Genomic DNA, 13,477 nt, shown 5'->3' on the forward strand with positions numbered 1-13,477 from the left:
GCCTCATTCTTAAATGCGAAGTCTCACTTTCCCTTTGGCCCGGAGGCGCGCATGCGCCGCATGCCCCTGTGGCGTAGGACCCCGTCCCGTCACGACTCGCCGCGGGGCGGGGACTTGTGCTGTCCGAAGGGCGCCGGCTGCCAGACTGGACATGGCGGCCGGCCCCACCGGGGCTGTCCTGGCCGCCCTGCGGGTGCTCAGTATCTGTGCTGCCAGCAGCTCTGGGCCTGTGGCAGACGGGGAGGCCGGCGGGGAGGCGGAGTGGGGGGAACCGTGGGACGGCGCGGTTTTCCGGCCGCCCGCGGCGCTGGGCGCGGTGGCGGTGGTGCGCGATCCCGGGACCCCGCGGCCGGGGAGGGAGGAGGCGGGAGACTTGCCGGTGCTGCTGTGGTGGAGCCCAGGGCTGTTTCCCCACTTCCCGGGAGACTCGGAGCGCATCGAGTGTGCGCGCGGCGCGTGCGTGGCGTCCCGGGACCGGCGGCTGCAGAGAGACTCGCGGACGCGCGCGCTGCTCTTCTACGGCACCGACTTCCGAGCGTCTGACGCGCCGCTGCCGCGCCTGGCGCACCAGAGCTGGGCGCTCCTTCACGAGGAATCGCCCCTCAACAACTTCTTGCTGAGCCACGCCCCGGGCATCCGCCTCTTCAATCTTACCTCCACCTTTAGCCGCCACTCGGACTACCCGCTGTCGTTGCAGTGGCTACCCGGGACCGGCTATCTGCGCCGCCCGGCGCCTCCGCTGCAGGAGCGCGCGGAGTGGCGCCGCCAGGGCTACGCGCCGCTGCTCTATCTGCAGTCCCACTGCGACGTGCCTGCGGACCGGGACCGCTATGTGCGAGAGCTCATGCGCTACATCCCGGTGGGTGAGGGCGGGGAGGGGACGGGCCGGGCCCGAGGCCAGGACCCCAGGTGTCCAGGCCTCCAGGCCGTGCCCTCTTGACCGCCATACTCTACCCCGCTCAGGTGGACTCATACGGGAAATGCCTGCAGAATCGGGAGCTGCCCACCGCGCGGTTACAGGACACGGCCACGGCCACCACCGAGGATCCAGAGCTCTTGGCCTTCTTGTCCCGCTATAAGTTCCACTTAGCCCTTGAAAATGCCATCTGTAACGACTACATGACAGAAAAACTGTGGCGCCCCATGCACTTGGGTGCTGTGCCCGTGTACCGCGGCTCTCGCTCTGTGAGGGACTGGATGCCGAACAATCACTCCATCATCCTTATTGATGACTTTGAGTCTCCTCAGAAGCTGGCAGAATTTATTGACTTTCTAGACAAGAATGATGAGGAATATATGAAATACCTGGCATACAAGCAACCGGGGGGCATCACCAACCAGTTCCTTCTGGATAGTCTGAAGCACCGGGAGTGGGGAGTGAATGATCCTCTACTGCCTAACTACCTCAACGGCTTCGAGTGTTTCGTGTGTGACCATGAGCTGGCTCGTCTGGATGCTGAGAAAGCCCACGCAGCCTCTCCTGGGGACTTCCCTGTCCCTGAGCCTCACATTGCCCAGCCCTCACACATGGACTGTCCAATGCCCACACCTGGCTTTGGCAATGTGGAAGAGATTCCTGAGAATGATAGGTAAGGGTTGCCGGGGTCCCCCGCGGCTGTCAAATCATTTACTTACTATGAGCAGTGAACTAGCACTAGGTGTTGAGGGGCGGTAGCAGGAAATTATGACATAGACTCAGTCTCCCTTTAAGGTGTCAAGAGTGTAGTTGGGGAAATAGGCAAATTGAGAAGACTGAGTAAAGATGTAAAATAGCCAGGCACAGTGGCTCACACCTGTAATCCCAGCACTTTAGGGGGCCGAGGTGGGAGTATCCCAGGAGTTTGGGACCAGCCTGGGCAATATGGAGACCCAGTCACTACAAAAATTAAAATTAGCCAGGTGCGGTGGTGCATGCCTGTAGTCCCAGCTACTAGGAAAGCTGAGGCAGGAGGATCCCTTGAGCCCAGGAGTTCCAGGCTGCCCTGAGCTGTGATTATGGCGCTGTACTCCAGCCTAGGCACTAGAGCAAGACTTTGCCTTTAAAAAACAAAAAAAGAGAGAGAGAAAAGTAAAATATAATTCAAGGCAACAACATATGAAGATCAGCTTATGTGGACATTTCCAAGAGTGCTTCAAAAAAGTCTTGAACTGGAGCACAGGGCCTGTGTAGGGAGGTAATGAGGAAGAGAGAAAGTTGGCAAATAAACTGGGGCCAGACTATAAATATTCTGAATACCAGGCTCAGGAGTTTGGACTGTCCTGAAAATTAAGTACCTTTTATATGGTGGCGAATACAGAGATGAGCATTTTAAGGGAGGTTTTCCTGCAATAGTCAGGGCTTAAACACCTGTTAACTAGGCATTAATTTTATTTATTTTTTTTTTGTGAGACCATGTGTCACTCCTTCACCCACGCTGCTCTTGAACTCCTGGCATTAAGTAATTGATCCTCCAGCCTCAGCCTCCCAGTTGCTAGGATTACAGGTGTGAGCCACCACACCCGGCTCTTTTTTTTCTTCTTTTTTTTAAAGCAGCTGTGCTGAGAATAAGCTCCAGGTGGTTGTTGAGTATGGGGATACTAGAAGAACATAACTAGAAGAGCCAGGCTTAATTATTAATAGCACCTCCTTTCACTTTTAAAAGTACCCTGATTAGGATGGTACATTATGTTCATCCTAACAGAACTGGAGGAATGCTTTCAAAAGATTAATGATGGTGGGCAGTATGGGCTGGAAGGGAAGTAAGTAGGCTGCTATAGTAGGTGGCAGGTGGTGGTATCAGAAAACAAGGTTGGCATGGGAGGTGGGGTTGAAGCCACTTGCAGCAAGCCATACCTGTTGGGGGAGAAGTGGTAAGATTATTAAACTGGAGTGCCAGGTGCAGTGGCACACACCTGTAGTCCCTATAGTCCCAGCTACTCGGAGGCTGAGAGAGGATCACTTGAGCCCGGGAATTTGAGTCCAGCCTGGGCAACATAGTGAGATCCTGTCTCTAGAAAATATATATATATATTTTCTAAAAAAAAAAAAAAAAAAAAATTATTAAGCTGGAGAAAGAGAGGCTGCTAGAATGGCCTGCGGAGACTGACTTGGACGAGTGGATGGCAGCGGAAGGCTGTTTATTAATATATATGCCACTGGCAGAGTTTGGTCCTGATGGTGGAGTCCTCCACCAAGTAATTTCTATCTACTTTATGCCGAACATAATATTGTGATTTACTAGAGGAAAAGTATTTAAAAATGTAAAACATTAAGAAAATAAATACTCAGGCATGTCTTTTCTAGACACTACATGAGACTGCACCTTCATTTTGATTATTGGAATAAAAGTGAAACGTGGCAGGGCATGGTGGCTCATGCCTGTAATCCCAGCACTTTGGGAGGACGAGGCATGAGGATCCCTTGAAGCCAGGAGTTCAAGACTAGCCTGGGCAACATAGCGGATCCTGTCTCTTAAAAAAAATTAGCTGGGCTTAGTGGTGGTGGTGCACTGATAGTCCCAGCTACTTGGGAGGCTGAGGCAGGACTGCTTCAGCCCAGGAGTTTGAGATTTCAGTGAGTTATGATTGTACCACTGCTCTTAAGCCAGGGTGACAGAGTGAGACCCTGTCTCTCAAAAAACAAACAAAAAAAAGTGAAACTTAAAAGTTATCCATATAAAGACCCCTGCTCCTTCACTTTCTTTAGGGAGACTACTGCTTCCATAGTCTGGCCCCTGCTGCACCTGCCTGTGAACTCTTTCCACATTTGGGAGCCAGAAGCAGGCAGATCAGGAATTTTAACTCATTGGATGGCTGTGTGATATCTTTATGTGTGTGGCTTACTCCCTGTCACTTGGGCTAGTGGATTTATTTCACATTTCCTTCCCTTCAAAGCAGAATCTTGTCCTATGCAAAGACCACAGTATCTGATTAAGATTTCTTTGGCCCTACAGAGAGAAAGGCAGGACTCATAGCTGTGCTACAGTTCAGTAATCCAACCCCATTTTGATATTTCAGCTGGAAGGAGATGTGGCTACAAGATTATTGGCAAGGTCTGGACCAGGGGGAAGCTCTCACTGCTATGATCCACAACAATGAAACACAGCAAAGAAAATTTTGGGATTACCTACATGAGATCTTCATGAAAAGGAACCAGAATCTCTAACTGCCCTTGCAAGAGTCTTTAACTTGGTAGAGCAAAGATCTTATTCTGTCATGGAACATAAGGAACATCCACTGCACAGACCCTTAATAAACATTATCTTTTCATGGATTCAGAGAATTCCAGTTAGATCCACTACTATTTTATCTTAATGATGGATAGCCAAGGTCTCAGCCTGTGGTAATAGGGCCTCTCCTCAAGAAGAGATAGAGGCATACAATTCTTGGTTCAGTGAGAAACAGAAGCCTGAAACTCCCATTCAATTCGAAGTGCTGGTCTAAAAGAATTTTTAAAGGACTGCCCACTTCCTCTGTTTCATCCTTTTGAGTGTTCTTCACTACCAGTAAAGTCACATGGGCCAGGTTATGACTTACAACTTCTGTTCTAGTCCCCAAGCCCCTCATTATTCAGTACCTTTCTCAATAATTTCTTTTCCTCATCTCTTGCTTTATAAAATGTTATGTTGGTGAAGCAGAACTTCTGGTGGGCTGTATTCTGGTTTTTTAGGGTTGTATTTTTTATATCATTTACTTTACTTTTCATGGGAAACTTTTTATTTTAAGTGGCTTTTTCTTTCTTGGTTTTAGGCCATTTCCCACTATTTCTGATAGAGATACAGAAACCTTGCCATCAATTATTCTTACTGCTGGTTTGCTTCTTATTTAAGGTATATCTGGGATTCCTTCTCTTAAGAATAGCAAGATTCAGTGCTATTATATGCCATGTCAATTTAATGTATTGCCCTGTTCTATTTTAGATCAAAGATGGACTAAGGCTGGAAATGATGGCAGAAAAAGTCACATATATATTTTAACTTAAATGATCTTGAAATGTTAAAATAGGCCAATATCAAAATGCTAATTTTTGGTGAGTATGTTGACCAAAAAAAAAGGAAAAAAGTGCAAATTTTTATAGGTCTTTGTTCTTTTCTATTGGCCTAATGAACTCTTCCCTCTATTTTATTGTTTTTATATACTACAAAGTCCCATTTGCTGCAAAGAGTCATAGAAACAGCCCAGCAGTCTCATAATCTGTAGCACTTTTCACTTTAAGTGCAATAGACAGTCCACCTTCATTCACTCTATTACTTACATCTTCCATACAACTTCATGGTACTGAGACCACTTTTTGATGGCGTCTGCTCAAGGGGATGAGGAGGCGAGGCAAGAGATTTAAGCCACCTTAAGTGGCGAACTAAATAAAAACCTTAGTCAGATTTGGGGATGTAGCCAACCCTTCTATTGCTGTGGTTGGCCTAATGAGCAAGGAGACCATGCGCTTTCTCTGGGGCAGTGGAACAAGAAACAATACCTTGGACCTTAGTGCTACTCTGGTTGTACTGTTGTCTTAATGAATCATCACTAGAGAAGTTCCATAGCTTATCAATATATCTGGTTATAAATTTATATATTTCTATACCTACATTTACCTAATCTATATAGATATATAAATAGATGTGTGTTAGATGCTTCAACAACTGGGGTCCACGTTTAATATTCTGACATCTAAGGATGTGGCCAAGAAAAGCTGTAATTTAGGCTGGATTCCTTTCATTGCCAAAGTTGTTCTTTGTTCATTTAATTCTTTAACAAAATAGGTCCTTCTTAACAGCATGGAAACTTTGCTTAACTTGTTTGGCCTTTTGCAGGAAAGAACAACAGGGAGCGACTGATCTTCAAAAATACATCTGAACCAGGTACAGTGGTACATGGCTGTAGTCGCAACAACTCGGGCCAGAGGATTGTCTGAGCCCAGTTGAAGGCTGCGGTGTGCTATGATTACACTTGTGAATAGCCAGTGCACGCAGTCTGGGCAACAAAGCAAGAGCCCCCCTGTAAAAAAAAAAAAAAAACCCATAAAAAAACAACCAAACATCTGATAAAATTGGATATAATAGGCACTGACAAAAGAAGTCAAATGCAGGACTGTAATTTCTAAGCTTGCAATCTAAATGCAGATGCTGATTTACAGTGCAAAATGTATATCACACAAGTGCAGACCTAGGATAGGACTTACATTTCATTATGTTTAATAAAAATGGCAAATGACGGGCATAGTGGCGCATGCCTGTAGTCCCAGCTACTCGGGAGGCTGAGGCAGGAGGATCGCTTGAGCCCAGGAGTTTGAGGTTGCTGTGAGCTAGGCTGACGCCACGGCACTCACTCTAGCCTGGGCAACAGAGTGAGATGCTGTCTCAAAAAAATAAAAAAAAAATAAAAAAAATAAAAATGGCAAATGAGGCTGCGCACGGTGGCTCATGCCTGTAATCCTAGCATTCTGGGAGGCCGAGGTGGGCGGATCATTTGACCTCAGGAGTTTGAGACCAGCCTGAGAAAGAGTGAGACCCCATCTCTACTAAAAATCGAAAAAATTAGCTGGGCAACTAAAAAATAGGAACAAAAAGTTAGCCAGGCGTTGTGTAGTGCCTGTAGTCCCAGCTACTCGGGAGGCTGAGGCAGGAGGATTACTTCAGCCCAGGAGTTTGAGGTTGCTGTGAGCTAGGCTGATGCCATGGCACTCTAGCCCGGGCAACAGAGTAAAACTCTGTTTCAAAAAAAAAAAAAACCCAAAAAACAAACAAACAAACGGTAAATGATGGTTATACAAGGTGTAGAATCATCCTTCCTTCTCCTAATTACATCAGCTCACATTGGCATTCTTTTAGCACTTTTGTATACAAAATGGGCCAGTTGTTTATGAATCACTGATGCTAGAGTCTCAGGCCTCTTTGTGCTTTGGTGCTCCCAGATTTTTTCCTTCATTCTTAATACCATGTGAGTATTCACAAAAGAGCAGGGTAAACCTGTTACATTTCCACAAGAGAAAGTATTATAGAACCAGGAATAGCCATGTGGTACTTATCAACTAAAAGCTTCACTTTCCCTACAGAGAAAGCAAGCAATGTGAATTTTCTCTGATTTGGGGCCTAACTTGCTCTGGATATAGCAGCAGACTTACTACATGTTGGGGTTATTGGTGGTAGAAGTGTCTAATAGGAGTCTGTTTTAATTACACTTCTGGAATGTGGAGGTGGAGTGCTAGGCTGATGCCTTTATTACTGCAAGTATTGCTATTTCTATTATCTTGGGCTTCATTTTGTATAATAAATTGCTTTTTACATAGTGTCTTCTGGTTGGTTATTTTTTGGGGGTGGGCATGATAAAGTTGGTGACTTGTAAAAACAGTATTTCAAACATTTGTTCATTTAACAAGTCTTTTTCTGCACTATTCTAGGCACTGGGGTTTCAGCAATGGACAATATAGACAAGGTCCCTTCTCTCATGTTTACATTTTAAAACGAGTGTTGGGGATAGGGAAGGACATAAACAAATGAACTAGACAATTCACACTGTGATAGGTGCTATGCAGAAAATAAATAGGTTAAGACAGGTGAGAAGGCAGAAGGATCCCTTGAGGCCAGGAGTTTGACCCGGTCTCTAAAAAAATTAAATTAAAAAAAAAAAAAAAGGCCCAGTGTGGCAGCACACTTGTAATGCCCACTACTCAGAAGGCTGAGGCAGGAGGAACACTTGAGCCCAGGAGTTTGAGGCTCCAGTGAGCTGTGAATTGTGCCACTTCACTCCATCCTGGGCAACAAAGCAAGACCCTGTCTCAAAAAAAAACCCAAAAGGCAATTTGATAAATATTGTTCCTCCAAAGTAGTCATGGACTACAGGCGTGTTCAAGTTGCTTTCATTACCAGAAACATTTCTTGGAGCTCATCTGGAAAAGCCTAGAGAATAATACATGGCACATCTTTGGAATGAGTTTTGTAAACAGCCAAAAGTCACTTATGAATTCCTGAAAGTCCAAGTCTATAAATAGGAATGATACTACCAAGTACTTTCACAAGACTGGTGAGAGGATTTAAAAAGACGATGAATGAGAAAGTGTTTAAGCCTCACCCTACCCAATGAGGTCGTTTCAAATGAGCAAACGGTATCTGTATTAGCAGTAGTTGTTATACAATAAAATAAATGAATCTAATTTTACTTTGCGGGTTACGAATGATCCTGAAAGTAGTCAAAAACAATTCTTGTAGGTCTATTAGGACAAAAATCTTTCCGAATCTTACATCTTAAAGTTTCATGTTTTGATTTGCTCCCATCCTTCCTGCCCTTGACCACGTCAATCACCGTGCAGACTAGCTGTCATCCACCAGAAACGTGTCCATGTATCAGGGCCCTTTCCTGGAAGTCCCCGGCCCAGTACTGTCCCGAGACCTCAGGGCTCAGAGCCCACAAAGGAGCAGTCTCAGTAGAGCCCAAAGTGTCTCCTCCTAACCTGCTGTTGGGTACGAACACCAGCCTCGCCGCCGAACAGGCCAAGAAAAGAAAGCGGTGCATGCCAGCAGTCTACCCATCTTTCCGCCGGCTCCGCGCCTAGCTTCGTCCAACCCTTAGGGGTCACGCAAGGTCACGCACGAAGACGCGGAGCCTGCCGGGAGCTCGGCGCACAATGGCGACGCCCAGCCTGCGGGGTCGTCTGGCGCGCCTTGGGAACCCGCGGAAGCCTGTACTGAAGCCCAACAAACCCCTCATCCTAGCTAACCGCGTCGGGGAGCGGCGCCGGGAGAAGGGCGGTGAGCATTTGGAGCCGAGGAAGCCCCGGAGTGGAAGCCAGAGGGGGGAACGGGCACCTGGGTATGAGGGTGGAAAGGTAGGAGTCTCCTCGTCACTGAGGGTCCCGCTGTTCTGCCCCTCCAGAGGCGACCTGCATAACGGAGATGTCGGTGATGATGGCTTGCTGGAAGCAGAATGAATTCCGCGATGATGCGTGCAGAAAAGAGATCCAGAGCTTCTTCGATTGTGCTTCGAGGGCTCAGGTGACAGATGGCTCTTGGGTGCCTTCTTGGGAAGAGAATTGGGGGGATACATGTAATAGTTCTCCTTGCCTTTTGCTAAGTGATAGAAAAGTCCCTCTCATTCATTTGGGAGCTACATCACCCATAGAAAGGGGGGAAAGTTACAGCTCTGAAGGATTTTTTTTTTTTTTTTTTTTAGACGTAGCCTCACTCTGCCCTGGGTAGAGTGCAATGGGCGTCATCGTGGTTCACTGCAACCTCAAGCTTCTGGGCTCAAGGGACCCTCTTGCCTCAGCCTCCACAGTAGCTGGGACTACAGGCGCACACCACGACGCCTGGCTAATTTTTCTATTTTTAGTAGGGACTGGGTCTTGCTCTTGCTCAGATGGGTCTCGAACTCTTGCCCTTAAGCCATCCTCCAGCCTCTGCCTCCCAGAGTGCTAGGACTACAGGTGTGAGCCACCGTACCGGGCCGAAGGCTGTGTTATCGTGACTGATTTATTTACTACTCTGAACTTCAGTTTTATCATATGTAAAGCAAAGTTAATATTAATAGCCACCTTACAGAATTTTGTGAGTGTCAAATGAAATAATGAATGGGAAAACCATTTTGAAAAATTTGAATTACTGCTCAAATAGACATTATTGCCTGAAGTAGAACTAAAGATAGTGACGCTACATAAAGATGAGTTGTTTGGTTTCCAGCCTAGATTTAATTGCTAGCTGGCATAATAGCTTCTGATTATACAGTCATTTGTAGGTTCCAAGTCCCTTTTGTTGGAAGTAATTGACACAGATCTCTCTGAGCTGGTTAATATATTGGTGCATTTTAGGGCTTTGTGAGAACTATGGGCCTAGGTCAGAACAAACTTTAGAACTGTCATTCTTGTATTTTTTCTGTATTTTCAGGAAGCCCGAAGGATGAGATCAATCCAGGAGACCCTGGGAGAGTCTGGGAGTTTACCTCCCAAGAAATTGAATAAGTTGTTACAGAGGTTTCCTAACAAATCTCACCTCAGCTGAAAATGGAGAAGCATTTTCAATGACTGGACTATAGCTTCTGAGAACTACGCAGAGGCATTTTAGAGACGTTTGCACTGCCATATCTTTGGAATCATGGCCTGGGTAGAAGTTATCCTTTATCTTGAAATAAAATCCCCTGAAGAGAATTTGGCCTTTTGTTGTGAATTATGTGCTCCATTCTTGAACCCTGTATCCTCTCCTAGACCCTGGAAGTTCTTTGCTCCCTGATTTGCCCTGGGAGCAGGACAAAAACTTTCATCTTGTCTTTTCCTGCATTTGAAGTCCTTTACAGCATTTAATGCCCTTGCCTTTGGATGCATGAAAGATGTTGAAGTTTACCATCATCTGTAAGTATTTAGTGACTGCCTGTTTTGTGTATAGCCCCCTGCAAGGTGCTCCCTTAATACTCACATTCAAAAACTGGTGACCAGAAGTTCTTAGATGTATTTTCTTTGACCCATGCAGTTAAAAAAACATTTTAAAATTAGCTCACCACATTCAAAAATAGGGAAAAAAGTCATTTTAAAAAGTCCACATTTTAGCTTTTCTTTTTTTAAAAAAACTAAAAGCTCTGGCAGCCCTATTTTCTTATTCCCACCTGGCAATAATCAGGTAGAGCTGATTATCTCTTTTTTTTTTTTAGAGACAGGGTCTTGCTATGTTGCCCAGGCTGGTCTTAAACTCCAGGCCTCAAGTGATCCTCCTGCCTTGCCCTCCCGAAGTACTGGGATTACAGGCGTGAGCAACTGTGCCTCACGATAGAGCCAATTATCATTTGTCTCTATTCTCCAGTGATCTCACCACTGGACCTTCCCAAATGGTGAAACAGACTTAATTAACAATTATCTTCTTTGTGTATTATCTGTTCACTTCTCTCAAGTTATCTGCCTAGTTGCTAAAAGCATTTACTTTTGTGATCCCCTGATATTAAGAATTACATAGCATTTTATGTATACTCTGCCCTTGCAGGCATAATTTTTTAGATTGGTTTTTATTCATTTATTTATTTTTTAAAATTTATTTGCTTTTCTCGATACTGATCTATATTTTTAAATTTTTTATTATTTTCTGTTTTTTTAGAGAAAGCATCTCACCCAGGCTAGTGCAATGGCTCAGTCATAGCTCACTACAGCCTGGAATTCCTGGGCTCCAGCAATCCTCCTGCCTCAGCCTCCCAAGTAGCTAGGATTAAGGCACATGCTACCATACCTGGGTAATAAAAAAATTTTTTTTAGAGACAAGGTCTCACTATGTTACCCAGTCTAGTCTTGACCTTCTGGCCGCAAGTAATTCTCCTGCCTCTTTCAGGCATAATTGAGTTAACCTTTTGTATATACCTTACAACACGAAATAAGGGACAAAGAGATCAGTGGCTTTTAATGCTCCAGTGGGATAATTATTAATGTGAGAAAGGGTCTTGCCTTCCTGACCCCCCTGGCAGCTGCCTCTTTCCCCAGTCCTCATATTCCATGGGTAGAGAACTGGGCAACTATCTAGTTCTGCAATCTGAGCCTTTTAGCTATGGGAAGAAGCTCAGTGTTTACTTAAGAACTTTGGACTAAGGAGTTCCTAAGTCAATAGACTCCCAGTAAGAGGTCTGTGAACTTGGATGGGAAAAAAAATTGTATTTTTACCTACAACTGAAATTTAGCATGTCAATTAAGACTGTAGCCTAGCACTCTGGGAGGCTGAAGCCCGAGGATCATTTGAGCTCAGGAGTTCGAGACTGGCCTGAGCAAGAGCAAGACCCTCCCGCCCCCCGCCCCCGTCTCTACTAAAAAAATAGAAATTAGCTGGACAACTAAAAAATATATATATAGAAAAAATTGGCTGGGCATGGTGGCACATGCCTGTAGTCCCAGCTACTAGGGAGGCTGAGGCTGTAGGATTGCTTGAGCCCAGGTTGCTGTGAGCTAGGCTGATGCCAGGGCATTCTAGCCCAGGCAACAGAGCGAGACTCTGTCTCCAAAAAAAAAAAAAAAAAAAAAGACTCTAGGTAACAAACCACAGTAGCATTAACAATACCTATATGAAATCATGGTATTTTCATATCATTTTACAGTTATGAATACTCAAAATATCATTTATAGTCATCACTAGCTTCAAAAAAACTTTTTTTTTTTTTTTGGAGACAGAGTCTCACTCTGTCCTTCTGGCCAGGGTGCAGTGGTGTAGCTCACAGCAACCTTAAACTCTTGGGCTCAAGTGATCCTTCTGCCTCAGCCTCCTAAGTAGCTGGAACTACAGGCGTGTGCCACCATACCTGGCTAATTTTTCTATTTTTTGTAGACATGGGGTCTCACTCTTGCTCAGGCTGGTCTGGAACTCCTGACCTCAAGTGATCCTCCCACCTTGGCTTCTCAGGGTGCTAGGATTACCAGTGTGAGCCACTGTGCCCAGCCGAAAATAATTTTTTTTTTTTTTGAGATAGGGTCTCTGTTGCTCAGGCCCAGTGCAGTGGCCCGATCTCATCTCACTGCAGCCCCCAGTTCCTGGGCTCAAATGATCTTTCTCCCTTAACCTCCCCAGTAGCTAGGACTACAGGCACATGCCACCATGCCCAGCTAATTTTTTCATTTTTTATGAAGATGGGGTCTCGCTATGGTCTCGAACTCCTGGCCTCAAATGATCCTCTGTCCTCGGCCTCCCAAATTGCTGGGATTACAGGCATGAGCCACCCGAGACCGGCCCTAGCTTCAAAGTTAAGATAGTTTTTACACTTCCTGCTAGATCTTGTCATTTAATATGTAAATAAAAAAGCACTACTACCTTACCATTTGTTGTATTAATATTTTGATAATTGTATTTCAATATAATTGGTTTCCTTTGTAATACTTGTGTTTTATTGTGTGCATTTATAAACAATCTGAGAGGAGGTCCAGGGACTTCACCAGACTGCTAAAGGGTCCATGGCACAAACAAAGGTTAAGAATTCTTCGACTCAAAGGCTGTGCTGACAAACAGTACAGTTTTCTGAAATCAAATGCGTTCTTTCCTGGTGTTTCCCCAATTAGACCCTATAAAGCAGCGGTCCCCAACCTATTTGGCACCAGGGGCCGGTTTCATGGAATACAATTTTTCACGGATCCCCTGGAACGGCGGGGTCGGGGGAGGACCTCAGGCGGGGATGCGAGCGATGGGGCAGCTGTAAATACAGATGAAGCTTCGCTCACTGCTCGCCCTCCGCTCACCTCCTGCTGTGCGGCCCCCCTCTCCACCTTCCTTCCTAAGTTTCATGGAAGACAATTTTTCCACGAAGTGACCAGCGGAGCTGTGCGGCCCGGTCCCTAACAGGGTCGGGGGTTAGGGGGTTAGGGACCCAAGCTATAAAGGCTACGCTGGCGTGCAGGGTTCTAGACTACAATTCCCAGAAGGTGATGCGGCCTCGGGGCCTATCCGGAGTTAGAACGATAACTCTATTCAATAGTTCCTGTGCTGTCTCTTGACAGCCTACAATTCCCAACATACATGGCGGCTGTTTATTCCTTGGGGACATTATGGACGCCGAG

The 13,477-nt window shown here is 45.7% G+C and overlaps 2 protein-coding genes across 3 annotated transcripts; both read left to right on the forward strand.

The window, feature by feature from the left end:
* Window positions 1-88: 88 nt before the first annotated feature.
* On the forward strand, window positions 89-4,675 carry FUT11 (fucosyltransferase 11). Of its 2 annotated transcripts, XM_069460923.1 has the most exons (4): window positions 89-859; window positions 964-1,589; window position 1,722; window positions 3,877-3,909. In XM_069460923.1, exons 1-4 carry the CDS (start codon window positions 152-154, stop codon window positions 3,907-3,909), a joined length of 1,368 nt encoding a protein of 455 aa, XP_069317024.1. In that variant the 5' UTR covers window positions 89-151. The 2 variants fall into 2 exon arrangements, with proteins under 2 accessions (XP_069317024.1, XP_069317023.1); XM_069460922.1 differs by lacking the exons at window position 1,722; window positions 3,877-3,909 and adding an exon at window positions 3,997-4,675.
* Window positions 4,676-8,587: 3,912 nt separating this feature from the next.
* On the forward strand, window positions 8,588-10,108 carry CHCHD1 (coiled-coil-helix-coiled-coil-helix domain containing 1). Its single transcript, XM_069460669.1, has 3 exons — window positions 8,588-8,723; window positions 8,848-8,966; window positions 9,855-10,108. The coding sequence occupies exons 1-3, from the start codon at window positions 8,600-8,602 to the stop codon at window positions 9,966-9,968; spliced, it is 357 nt and encodes a 118-aa protein (XP_069316770.1). The 5' UTR covers window positions 8,588-8,599; the 3' UTR covers window positions 9,969-10,108.
* The last annotated feature ends 3,369 nt before the right edge of the window (window positions 10,109-13,477 follow it).

The sequence above is a fragment of the Eulemur rufifrons genome, chromosome 28, assembly GCF_041146395.1.
Source record: "Eulemur rufifrons isolate Redbay chromosome 28, OSU_ERuf_1, whole genome shotgun sequence".
Taxonomy (NCBI): Eukaryota; Metazoa; Chordata; class Mammalia; order Primates; family Lemuridae; genus Eulemur; species Eulemur rufifrons.

Coding starts and splice junctions, on each gene's coding strand:
- FUT11 (XM_069460922.1), top strand. CDS start 152: ATGGCGGCCGGCCCCACCGGGGCTGTCCTGGCCGCCCTGCGGGTGCTC. Junction 860..963: donor AGCTCATGCGCTACATCCCG/GTGGGTGAGGGC, acceptor TACCCCGCTCAG/GTGGACTCATACGGGAAATG. Junction 1,590..3,996: donor GAGATTCCTGAGAATGATAG/GTAAGGGTTGCC, acceptor TTGATATTTCAG/CTGGAAGGAGATGTGGCTAC.
- CHCHD1 (XM_069460669.1), top strand. CDS start 8,600: ATGGCGACGCCCAGCCTGCGGGGTCGTCTGGCGCGCCTTGGGAACCCG. Junction 8,724..8,847: donor GCGGCGCCGGGAGAAGGGCG/GTGAGCATTTGG, acceptor CTGCCCCTCCAG/AGGCGACCTGCATAACGGAG. Junction 8,967..9,854: donor ATTGTGCTTCGAGGGCTCAG/GTGACAGATGGC, acceptor CTGTATTTTCAG/GAAGCCCGAAGGATGAGATC.